This window comes from Neofelis nebulosa, chromosome 6, assembly GCF_028018385.1.
Source record: "Neofelis nebulosa isolate mNeoNeb1 chromosome 6, mNeoNeb1.pri, whole genome shotgun sequence".
NCBI classification, from domain to species: Eukaryota; Metazoa; Chordata; class Mammalia; order Carnivora; family Felidae; genus Neofelis; species Neofelis nebulosa.
Genome location: NC_080787.1, coordinates 51,191,825 through 51,205,620, shown reverse-complemented (window position 1 = coordinate 51,205,620; position 13,796 = coordinate 51,191,825). Strand labels below are relative to the sequence as shown.

General features: G+C 32.9%; 1 protein-coding gene across 1 annotated transcript; it reads left to right on the top strand.

Moving 5' to 3' along the window:
* Nucleotides 1-3,976: 3,976 nt before the first annotated feature.
* Nucleotides 3,977-8,364, top strand: LOC131513447 (beta-defensin 112-like). Its single transcript, XM_058732605.1, has 2 exons — nucleotides 3,977-4,111; nucleotides 7,675-8,364. Exons 1-2 carry the CDS (start codon nucleotides 3,997-3,999, stop codon nucleotides 7,833-7,835), a joined length of 276 nt encoding a protein of 91 aa, XP_058588588.1. The 5' UTR covers nucleotides 3,977-3,996; the 3' UTR covers nucleotides 7,836-8,364.
* The last annotated feature ends 5,432 nt before the right edge of the window (nucleotides 8,365-13,796 follow it).

Here is a 13,796-nt window from a genome sequence, read left to right as displayed (position 1 = left end):
TACACCTTTTGTACACTTTTACTATCCAAGATGGTGGGTTTCTTTTTTAAGTTTATTTATTTATTTTGAGAAAGAGAGAAAGAGAGAGAGAGTGTGAGAGAGAGAGAGAAAGAAGGGATGAGAGAGTGATAAAGGGAGAATCCTAAGCAGGCTCTGCAATGTCAGCTCAGAGCCTGAGGCAGGACTTGAACTCACGAATTGTGATATCATAACCTGAGCTGAAGTCGAGAGTTGGACACTTAATAGATGGAGCCACCCAGGTGCCCCAGTGTGGTTTTTGATAAACATACAGGTTGTAGACTAGCAATAATAATTTGCTTCACCAAAATTTAAAGAGTGAAATTAGGAAATGAAGAGAAATTGAAACAAGGTAAAATACTTTCTTCGGGTGACTCACACACAACTTAGGTTTTCCTTATTAGATCCACAAAACCCCAAATCCAGAAACATTATAATATGTGATCTATGTTGAACTTTGTAGTATTGGAAGGAAAAACTACACTTAGAACATACATAAAAATTGTTTTCATACAACTTTTATGGCATTTTCCCTATTGATTTGTCATATGTTTCTATGAATGTCTTTTAAAAAATAATTTGAGTTTCTCAAGACAGTGACCAGGTCTTATAATCTGTTTCCTAAATATCTGGAATGACGGCAAGGTGATCACAGAATGGTGATCAATGAATCCAAGCATCCTAAGTTATCCAGTTGTCAATGATTTAAACTTCTTTATATCTGTAAAACAAAAACAATTTAAATGATATGTACTCTCATTTTCAGATAATAAGTGTTGAAAAGAATAGTTTAGTTCTACTTCATGAGGTAGATTCTGTAGAATGTGTTTAACGTGTTGGGCATCCAGAGTGAAAGACTGAGACAGTGCTCAAAAAAGGGAGTGGTTTCCATATTCTCCATGAGATTAGAAGTGAGTCAAAAATTATCCTGAGTGAGTCAGCAATAATATTTTCATTTTTCTGTTTTTTCTTCATATTTAACAAATGAGATATCCAAAATAAATTTCTAATTGGCTTCAGTCTTTGGAGGTAAAAATATTGCACTTTTGTCCTAACTTTGGAAAGGAATAGAATAGAGAAAATCAATGAGAAACCTTTCTTCTCTGCTCTTTTCCTGGGGTTTATTCATAGGTATTTTGAAACAGAGAAGGTACCCAATAATTTATTTTTAATAAAACTTGAAATTTAGTTGTAGTATCTCAACTGATTCTAATTCTCATCCACAATAACCAAATCTATCTTTTTCACAGTTATATTACAGTAACTAGAACATTAATAGACACATTGATAAGTATTTGATTAATTTCTGTTGAATTCATCTTATGTTGAGACAGTTTTAAATGGTCTTCCTCTATGTCAGATGATGGCAAAATTCTCAATTATGTGCTTACTAACAAGTATTTAACTTTCTAAGTCCTTAATTTTAAATTCATATTTTGAGAGTGAAGAAATTGGTTATGGAAGGAAACACTTCTTGAATAATGTCTATTACTTTGTTCAGGAAGCTTTGCTAAGATTCTAAATACCTATGCATGTTTTGATAGTAAACACTTTTACCGCTATAGAATAATATGGCTAATGTTCACTGGGACTCTTTTATACCCATATTCTGAGTGCTTTATTTGGGTGTAATAAGAGAAAATTAATGGACAGTTGCTCCTAATGTTTGTTTATGGGATCTGAGGAAAAACTTTCAGCTGCTCTTCTCCAATATCTGCTGTAATAAACCATGGAAAACATATGGATGACCTCAGAAATAACTCGAACTACACAGAAAAAAATAGAAATGCACTTTGACTTTTTAACATAGGATATTTATGCATTTTTTATTTGAAACTTACTTGAGAGTACACACCTTTCTTAAAGGTACAACTAAGTTAGATTAGGTAATTTTCTTTCTTTTTTTTTTTAATTTTTTTAACGTTTATTTATTTTTGAGACAGAGAGAGACAGAGCATGAACAGGGGAGGAGCAGAGAGAGAGGGAGACACAGAATCTGAAACAGGCTCCAGGCTCTGAGCTGTCAGCACAGAACCCGACGCGGGGCTCGAACTCACAGACCGTGAGATCATGACCTGAGCTGAAGTCGGACGCTTAACCGACCAAGCCACCCAGGCGCCCCAGATAAGGTAATTTTCAAACAAGTCAGTTAACTGTCATTATTTATGTTAAAATTTATTTTAAATAAAAATGTTATGGATTATGAAATCACCTGACAACTCTGGATCTCATTACTTTTATGTATAAAATTAAATATTCTCAATGGTAATATCAGTCCAAAATTCTGTTTTGGACATTTATTTGCACTATGATTCTTGTATTGCGAACACTAAAATGATAAATGTGGTTATATGAAACACATATTCTTGCAATATCTCATGAATAACAGAAGGTTATTTTCAAACTTGGTCACTTAGCAACTTATACGCATAATCTAGAAACTGTTAAAGTTTCTTAGAGACACTGGCCTCAGGAGAAATCAGTAGATAGCATTTTGTGTGTGTGTGGTAATGCACCAGCTTTTTCTATCCACTATCCCTTTGAACATTCAACCAAGCACAGAAATGTTCTTACTCTTAATAAGCCTCAGTAATCAAGACTGTGCAGAAGGATTCTTTCTTCCTTATTTCAGCAATACCTGAGTTAAGACAGAAGATCTGTGAACTGTGTTCTCCTAAGAAATCATTTACAATGGAGATCCTTCTTTCTTTCTCTATTTTGTCCTTTGGTATCTCCAGTATACCAGGTAACATAAATGTTATTGCCACAGGGGTCGGCACTAAGTGGAGTGGGGGGTTGGTGTCAGGATTTTTTAAGTAAATATCATTAACATTATATAATAATTATATTAATACTATCAGCAAAATCATATTATATTTATTTACAGCCCCAGATGGAGAAAATATTTGAATAATTTTTCAAAAACAATTGCCTAGTAAAGGTTATGATTCACTCTGATTACATGAAATTATATATATTACATACATTATATATATTTATACATATATGTACTATATATCACACACATATAAATATATATATATATATATATATATATATATGTGTGTGTGTGTGTGTGTCTATATAAGCCATTGGAAAAAATAGCACTACCATGATTTAATCAATCCTCAAAATGTGTTGTTTTTTAATATTCAAATTCTACTAAATTTAATATATGAGTAGATTTGAAAAAAATTGAGACTAGAATGAATGTATGGTTGGAAATTATTCATTTCACATTGATAGTATTGATAGCAGAAGGTAAGTGAGGTTACATAGCTTGCTGAAAGTCCAAAGACTAGCTGTGCATCTGCCCTCTTCCATTTAAATTCTTCTTTATTTTGCTAATTTCCTGGGTCACCAAAATATCTGTCATTATTGAGATAAGTGGAGATCACCATAAAGTAAACCTATAGTATTCCCTTCTCTTACTGCTACTCTGCTCTGACACTCAAACAGAAATAATTTTTTAACTGACAATTTGTCACGAAAAGAGAGCTAAACTTCAATTGATAGCGTAACTCAAGGAATTGGAGTTCATTTAAATAAGAATAATTTTTTCCTTCATCATCTTTGTAAAAATTTATTAGAACATGGTCATTAAAATTCTCTCTATTCCTAGAAATTTTCTGAGATATTCTTTAGAATTACATCAATTTAAATTTGCATTGATGCTTTTTTCTTAATAGTAATGAATTTAATAGCTAGCATCTGTTCTGCCTTTTGCCCTTATTAATTTATTGCTCCTTGCAATAATCATGTGAGATAATGATTAAGTCATTCATTGACTTATTCAATCAAATTTTAAAGAAGTATATTCTACAAGCTTATCATCTTTAAAAACCTCTTATAGTACGCAGAACCATGAAATAAAGAGAAATACATTATTGTTCTTATTTTGGAAAATATTCTTTTTGTATGCTTTTAAAGTATTTTTTTTCTTTTGCAGTGGGCTGTGACCAACCTGTTACCCCTTCTATGCCATTATTGATGACCATATGTACTAAAAGGTTTGAAAAACTATACTCAGAGATACATAATTCTTCCACAATATCTGAAAAGGCAGAATACAGTACAAAGGAAAACAAAGCAGGTAAAATAAAACAAGTAGAATTATAACTTGCACAGTTTAATCACTATCTATCAAAAGAAATGGAGGAAATATCCTAAGTATGTTCTCTGTCCTACTCCCCATTTTCCTAGCTCTTCTTGTCTTTAAACTTCCAGTTTTATGAAAGTTGAATTTTATGGTCAGAATGCGAAAGAAGTCTCATTTTAAAGTCACAGGGTCTTATTTTTTATGAAACTCTATCTAGACAGATGTTCTTATATTTCCAAGAGGAAACATTCTCCAATCATTGCTTCCAGCATCCTAAATATTTTAAAACATGTTGTCGATGCCACTATGCTTGAGTCAGGTTGTTGTCTTAATTTCCCTCTATGTGACAGCTGGCACAATTTCTTTTTATCAGTCACCACTGTTCGTTGCCCATAAGCCTGGTATCTTTGGAAACACAAAATATATTGTTAGATAGAAAGAGTAATTAAGATATTCTTATTAATTTCAAGGATGGTGTAATTAAGATAACTTGAAAAGGCAATTGAACATGAAAAGTCCAGACTAAGTGTTAGGGATTTATTTAAAAAAGGAATTCTTCTCTATTTTAGTCTTTATCTCAATTATGATTTAGAATATCACTTGGCAAAGTGTCTTCTCAAGTTAGAATGTTATAAACATTGTAGAATGTTGTAGAATGTTATCACACCATGAGAGTGATACAAATAAATTTCTATGGGAAGGCAAAGAAAGAGAGTTATCTTTGTAATGGTGTTCAGACAAAGACCTAGTGATGAAGTCATTGGTCAAATTATTTTATACATGGGCCACGTGTTTTGTCTTCTTGTTATGTTTCATTTTGTTTTTGGACACTATGTCATTGCTGAAACCTGTCACGGTAGGCCTATACCACATATATGTATACATATATATTTGGTGTAGGTGCTCAGTTAACATTTATTTAATTAATAAATGGATAGAGGGAGAGAAGAAAACCAAGAAATATTTAGAGAGCAGAAAGAGAAAAAAAGGAAGACAAGGATATTTGGAAAACAAGCAAAAAGGACAGAAGTATGTAAGAAATTGCTGATTTGCCTGACCAAATTTGAGGATTATTCTCCGAAGATGAGGTGACATTAGCTAAGTCAGACTGTACTCAGATTTGTGATATAATATTTAAACTGTATAGAAAAATAACTTGTTCTTTTGTTATTCTATTTGTTGTTACATTTGGTTGTATCCCACTTCACTTCAATTATCGTATAAAGAAAGGAGACGTATCCTTCATTGCAGTTATGTGTATTCAGTAATAGCTGCTGTTTTGAGACACTAAAAAAATAAATAAATAGCACGCCTTTGGCTATCAGATATTGTTAACAATGTGTATAAGGGGAAAAGTCTACATTTATTTAAATGTAAAACAATAAAAAAATCACACTTATTCACTATGACTGGACATGCATAGGTTTAAATTTTCCCTTGGTTTATAATCTGCAGTTCTGGAGTGCTTACTCCTCAAAGTCAAAATTACCTTGGTTGTCATATAAATTGATTTACCTACACATCTCTATCTCTAAGTGTCTATTTTTAATTCTCTATATATCTATCAATATTTCTCTACCTATACCTGCATTTATATGAACTTAGACAATTACATTATTTTTTAACATGAAAATAATTTAATTTAGATTCATTACAGAGTTACACTAATATACAGAGATAATGTATTATCTCTGATCATCTTCATCTCAAACTTAGACTTTAAGACTTGCAACCTTCTAAGGTTCTTCTCTCTTAGCTGTAGCACCACTTGATTAACACGTCATGTAAAAAGTTCCCTCAGTTCTTATATATATCAGCTGGGCGAAGCCATATAATGGAATATTAAAATTACAACATTTAAAACTGGCAAAGTGCTTGTATCTAAAATTTATAAAGAATTCTAATAAATCAAAAGAAAAAGAAAATCCAGCAGAAATACGGGGAAAAAAAGACTTAGGTAATTTGTAAAAGTGGATATACAAACCTACTTAAAGTCCTTATTATCCTCATTAGCAATCAGGAAAATGCAAATTTAAACCATGATATGACACCACCACACATTCAAAATAATGTTTAAAATTTTTATAGTTAGATAATGCAAAGTATTGCAATGCAAATGGAACAGCAAGAATTTTCATACACTACTGAGCAGAGTGAAACTGATAGGACCCTTTTGGAAAATTATTTTTAATAAGCTATTATAGATGAAGACATGTGTATTCTATGATCTAGGATTTCCATTGTGAATATATCCACCCAACAGAAGACTGTTACGTGTGCTCCAAGAAAGAATACAGGAATATTAATAGCAAATAATTGATAATTAATGGCAAATAACCTATATGGTCATCAAAATTATAATAGATGAATAAAGAGAATACCATATGGGTAGCATTTCTACTTTATTTAAAATATATATAATATATAAAACCCCTATAAAATATATTACTGGAAAAAAATGGACGAGGGTTTGATTAAATTTATAATTAAAAGGTCTCTGGGATGAAAGCATGTCTATAAACATCAGTGACAATGACTCACCGATTCTGGCTGATCTTCTAAAATATGTCCAGTAGGGCCTAATTATATTTAACCAGGATGATAGATATGTATTTCTTTGGTAAGGTATTTCATGATCACTATAAAAGCTTTAAATGTTAAGAAGGAATTTATTATAATGAGCTAAAACCTGATTCCCTGTTAATCTACACCATTTACTTATAGTTTTGTTTCGGGAGATACGGGGAATAAATGTAAACCTTCACCTGCATTCCAGAACGTCTATAAGTAACAGAGACATTGGATCCTTATCTCATTCCTCATGATTTTTGAAGTTACAAAATCAAAGAAAATACAGTGCAAAGTGAAAGAGTGAAAAATTTTAAACTTTCTATAGCTTCAGAAACTATAGTAGGGGAGAAAATGAAAAGTAGTACTGAAAAGTTAAGAGACTTGCTGAAATCTTAACTATGTTCATCTCTTTTGTTTATTTATTTTTCTGTTCATTATGTTAATCTTCCAAATTGTCTGTTTTTAGGTGAACATCTCCTGGGAGTGAAGGTGGGGTGTAGATCAAAGAATAGTTGGGATATTTAATAAAATTTAAAAAAAAAACAGTATATTTTAGTACTTTAGAACCATTGAAGTCAAGTTTCAATGAACAATGAAGTCTTAAGGAGGAAAATTCACAGAACAGAATTAAACATGAATAATAAATGAGACAGAAGATGGAGATTGGCCCACTCATATTCAGTGAGGATAAGCAAGAGAGATAGAAGGTATTAATACATTTCAGGCTCTCCAGATATGCCCTATTGAGTCACTACTTGGTCAATTGAAATGTGTAGGGGTGGGACATCTAGTTTAGGAATTGGACACTGGCTGATGTCCTTGGTTTTCTCTGTTATATATAGGGACAGAAAGATTCCAATGAAAAAACAGGCGAATCCCTCTCCTTTTTCTTCCCTCTGTGGTCAGTGCTTCTTTGTGAATCTTCTTTTAAATGTTGACATTTCTTACGTTAATTTTTAACTCCATCCATTTTTGCCTTCTTTCAGCTAGAATTAAAGAGCACTATGATGTTTTTGATCCATGGAAAGCCTGTATAAAGCTTAATGGTCAATGTAAAAATCAATGTGGTGAAAATGAATTTAAGATGTCGTACTGTGCAAGACCTGAAACTCTTTGCTGCTTGAAAGTATGCGACCCTGTCGAGTAATTGAAGAGACCCATTCACAAAAAAACACCAACAAAGGGCGCCTGGGTGGCTCAGTCATTGAGCATCCGACTTCAGCTCAGGTCATGATTTCACGGTTGGTTCGTGGGTTCAAGCCCCTCGTTGGGCTCTATGCTGACAGCTCAGCACACTCTTCCCTCACTCACACCCTGTCTCCCTCTGTCTCTCAAAAAATGAATAAAACATTAAAAAAAAAAGACCAACACTAACTAAATATTCTTATTACTTTATTATCTCTATTACTTCATTCATGGCCTAGTATTTCTGTCCACACATGTCTATAATGAATAAAAAACTAAATAAAATATATTTCAGTCTGGATCATTCATGAACCTTGTGTCTGCTTGGAAAAAAGAGAAGAATACAGAGTGGGACTTTTAATTCAGGAATAGAAATAGTAGAGAAGAAAAGTCCATGGTGGAACTACTGTGTTAAATGAGATTTCGGGGGGCAATTCTATATTGAGTGTGGCAAGCATGTTGTAAATGATTGGTGATGTATATAAAGCATTCTTTGAGAAGATTCAAGAGTGGGGAAAGAGTTGAAAAGATGGAAGGTATTCAGGTGTTATCCCTGAATTAGTGAAAATGGTTGTTCTATCAGATGAAAGTATTCAGGTGTTATCCCTGAATTAGTGAAAATGGTTGTAAGGGATTTGAGTTATTATGGAGTCTTTGTAACTTCTTATATTAATTGTACTTTTCTGTTTATTGACAGATTTCTTATAATAAAAATACCTCAAGTGCTTAGCCAGTCCTTTGAGAAGAATACCCCAAAGGGTAGGATAGAGGGGAATGACTTTAAGGAGAAAGTGTAAGATAAGTCCTTGTACCCTGCAGCAGTAATAATCATAAACATAATCATAATCATAGCTATAGTTACTATGTTGTAGTGTTATGGTTACCATTAACTTCTATTTGTTTTGTCTTGTGTTTTTAATATATTCCTTATATCATCAGATGATTTTTATCCTATTCTTATCATGACAGTTATTGGAGTCTTTGTGTGCTTGCTTGTATCTACAAAATAATGGGAAAAATGCTTTAATAGAATTATACATATGACATATATGAATATAATTCTATATATATCATATATGATTAATCATATATATGCACACAATTATGTATATAATTATATATATATACGTGTACACACATATATATATATAATTTCTATCACACCCAGGGGTTATATGACAAGTATATGTGAATGGGGGCTAAAGGATGGCCTGGCAAGGAATGGGTTAACAGTTGATCATATTGCATTATCTAGCCTGAAGTTTTGCTCTTATTCAAACATCTTGCGACATCTACTCTAAAAATAGGTCATGCTCTGCAGAGCCTGCCATGTGCTGACTACTATTCAAAGAATGTTCTTTAGGCTGTGACCTTGGCTGATAGGCTTATTTTATTATGTAACTTGCAACATGTAGACTAACACCACATTAAGGAAAAGGAACTAGTCTCTTGACCTTACAGGGTATTTAAGCTATAGCACCATATACGTGGTGTCTCTTTTATGCTGCTATGATACATACGCATATCATCAGCTTCGGACTAAACTTACAGCAAAACACATCATGTGTACAGTGGCTGGGGACATTGAAAAATGAATCTGGGTGTGAATCAGTAATGCATGACATTGCTTGTATGTATACTCCTGTGCTCTCTGATCTGTTTTAAACTGGAGTTAAATAAGCCTTCTTGGACCTTATGAGTTTGATGTATGATTCAAATCTTGAATCCCACTTCAGTGGCCCCACAGTATATCAAAATGCAATTTATGTTTCTATTCTAACATATATGGACATTATGAATAAAGCTGCTAAAATTTGTATTTACATATGCATTCACTATTCAGGGGTATCCTAAGAGGTAGGATTGTTTTAACTGAAGTTATTCATATGTTTATCTTTTATGGATGATTGACACAATACTTTTACAAAGTATTTATACTAAAATTATATTCCAGAAGTATTGTATGAAAATTCTAGTTGGTCCCCATTTTTCCAATTTTAGCCATTCTTCTGTATGTGTAAGTGCATAGCACTTGGTTGGTTTTCCTTTACTTATTTCTCTCAAATGATGATAAACTTTTTCACATACGCATTAGCCATTAGATATGCTATTTTGTGGATCTTTGTTTGGATCTTGGACCCATGTTTTTATTGACTATATCTCCTTTCCTACTAATTGGTAAGAGTTATTCAACATTAGTTCATGATAAAATGTCATATAGTTGGAATCATATAGTATGTAGGCTTTTCAAATTGGCTTCTTTCATTTAGTAATATGAATTTAAGATTCCTTCTTGTCTTTTCATCACTTGACAGTTTCTTTTTATCTCTGAATAATATTTCATTTGTCTGAATGAACTACAGTTTATGTATTCATTCATTTCCTGAAGGACATTTTGGTTGCTTCCAAGTTTTTGCAGTTATGAATAAGCCTACATAAGCAGGTTTTGCTGTGGACATAAGTTTTCAACTCCTTTGTGTAAATACCAAGGGGCACAATTGCTGGATTATATAATAAGAGTATGTTAACTTTTGTAAGAAACTGCCAAACTGTCTTGAAAGTGGCTGAAATAGCCAAATTATGGAAGCAGTCCAAGTGTCCATCAATTGATGAATGGGTAAAGAAGATATTACTCAGCAGTAAAATAGAATGAAATCTTGCCATTTGCAACAACATGGATGAAGCTAGAGAGTATTATGTTAAGTGAAATAAGTCAGTCAGAGAAAGGCAAATACTATATTATTTCACACATATGGGGGAGGGAAGAGAGAGAGAGAGAGAAACCAAGAAACAGACTCTTAACCATAAAGAACAAACTGGTGGTTACTAGAGAGGAGGGGGTGGGAGGATGGGTTAAATAGGTGATGGGGATTAAGGAATGCACTTGTGATGAGCACTGGGTATTGTATGAAAGTGTTGAATCACTATATTGTACATGTGAAACTAATATTACACTATATGTTAACTAACCGGAATTTAAATAAAAACTTACCAAAAAAGTGGCTGTACTATTTTGCATTACCACCATCAATGAATGAGAGTTCTTACTGATCCACATCCTCATCAATATTTGGTGTTGTCAGTGTTCAGATGTGGGCCATTCTAATAAGTGTGGAATGGTATCTCACTTTACTGGACATTTCCCTGAAGACATGAAGTGTAGAACATCTTTTTGTATGCTCATTTGCCATATGTATGTCTTTGATGAAGTGTTTGTTAAGGTCTTTGGCCCATTATTTAATCAGGCTGTTTGCTTATTGTTGAGTTTCAGGAGTTCTTTGTATATTTTGAATAATAGTCCTTTATTAAATGTGTCTTTTGCAAATATATTCTCCCAGTCTATAGTTTGTCTTTTACTCACTTGATGTTACACTTCACAGTGTAGATTTTTTTTTAATTTTAATGAAGTCTAGCTTATTAATTATTTACTTCATGGACCATGCCTTTGGTGTTATATCTAACTAGTCATCACTATGCTCAAGATCATCTAGGTTTTTTTCTTATGTTATCTTCTAGGATGTTTTATAGTTCTGTGCTTTGCATTTAGTTCTGTTGTCCATTTTGAGTTAATTTTGTAAAGGTGTCTATTTTTTCGTTGTTTTTGTTTTTGTTTTGCACATGGATATCCACTTGTTCCAGCACCATTTGTTGAAAAGACTGTCTTTGCTTTATGGTATTGCCTTTGTTCTTGTGTCGAAGATGGATTGACTATATTTATGTGTGTCTATTAATGGGTTCTCTATTCTGTGCCACTGATTTATTCGTCCACTTTTTCACTAATACCCCACTGTCTTATTTACTATAATTTTAGAGTAAGACATAATTCACATTATGTCATTCCTCCAACTTTGTTCTTCAATATTGTCCTGGCTATTCTGGATTTTTTGCCTTTACATATAAACTTTAGAATCAGTTTGTGGATCTCCACAAAATAACTTCCTGGGATTTTGATGGGGGTGAAATTAAATCTATAGAACAAGTTGGGAAGATATTGCTTTCCTATGAACATGGAATTTCTATTTATTTAGTTCTTTGATTTATTCATCAGAGTTTTGTAGTTTCCTAATACAGATATTTCACATATTTTGTTGGAATTGTACATAAGTATTTCATGTTTGGAGTGCTAATGTAAATGATATTCTGTTTTTAATTTCAAATTCCACTTATTTATTGTTGGTATATAGGAAAGTGACTTTTCTATGTTAATCTTATATTTTGCTACTTGCTGTACTTGATTATTAGTTCAGGAAGGTTTTTTAAAAGTTTTTAATGTTTATTTATTTTTGAGAGAGAGAGAGACAGAGAGAGAGAGAAAATGAGTTGGGGAGGGGGACAGAGGATCCAAAGTGGGCTCTGTGCTGACAGCAGAGTGCCTGATGCAGGGCTTGAACTCACGAACCATGAGGTCATGACCTGGGCCAAAGTCGGATGTTTAACCAAGTGAGTCACACAGCACCCCCAGAAAGGTATGTTTTTTTCTTTAAGATTTTTCTACATGGACTATTGTGTCATTTGCAAACAAAGTTTTATTTCTTCCTTCCCAATCTGTATACCTTTTATTTCCTTTTCTTGTCATTTGCATCAGCTACAATTTCCAGTATGGCGTTGAAAAGGAGTGGTAAAGAGATATCCTTGCCTTCTGGTTGATCTTAGTAGGAAAGCTTTGAGTTTGTTACCATTAAGTATTATGGTAGCTATAGGATTTTGTAGATACTTTTTATCAGGTTGAGAAATCTTCCCTCTATTTGTAGTTTACTGAGAGTTTTTACCATAAATGAATGTTGGATTTTGTCAAATGCTTTTTTTTGTTTTGTTTTGTTTTTGCCTATGCTGATGTGGTCAAATGATTTTTTTCTTTTTGGTTCGTTGATGTGATGTGTCATATTAATTGAGTTTTGAATGATGAGCCAGGCTTGCATACATGGGATAAATCCCACTTGTTAATGGTGTGTAATATTTTATATAGTGTTGGATTTGATTCGCAGATATGTTCTTGAGGATTTTTGCATATATGTTCATGAGAAATATTGACGTGTAGTTTTCCTTTCTTGTAATATCTTTGTCTGGTTTGGGTGTTCAGGGAATATTTTTTAAGCTAATAATATTTTGCTATGTTAAAACCTACATTAATCATCATATTTTCAGTAGAATACTGAATACTTTCATCCAAGCTAGAAAAATTTTAAGAATGTCACTTTAACAACATTTTATTTATTTATTTTAGATTTTTTATTATTTTTTATTTATGTGTTTTAATATAATTAATTGTCAAGTTGGCTGACATACAGAGTATACAGTGTGCTCTTGGCTTCAGGAGTAGATTCCCATGATTCATCACTTACATACAACACCCAGTGCTCATCCCAACAAGTGCGTTTCCTCAATGCCCATCACCCATTTTCCCCTCTACCCTGCCACCTCCCATCATCCCTCAGTTTATTCCCTGTATTTAGGAATCTTTTATGGTTTGGCTCCCTCTCAGTTTGTAACTATTCTTTTTTGTCCTTCCCTTGCCACATGGTCTTCTGTTAAATTTCTCAAATTCCACATATGAGTGAGAACTTATGATATCTGTCTTTCTCTGACTGACTTATTCCACTTAGCATAATACACCCTCCAGTTCCATCCACGCTTTTGCAAATGGCAAGATTTCATTCTTTCTCATTGCCAAATAGTATTCCATTATATACATAAACCACATCATCTTCATCCATTCGTCGGTTGATGGACATTTGGGCTTTTCCCATAATTTGGCTATTGTTGATAGCACTGCTATAAACATTGAGGTACATGTGACCCTATGAATCAGCACTCCTGTATGCTTTGGATAAATTCCTAGTATTGTTATTCCTGGATTGTAGGGTAATTCTTTTTTTAATTTTTTGAGGAACATCCACATTGTTTTCCAGAGTGGTTGCACCAG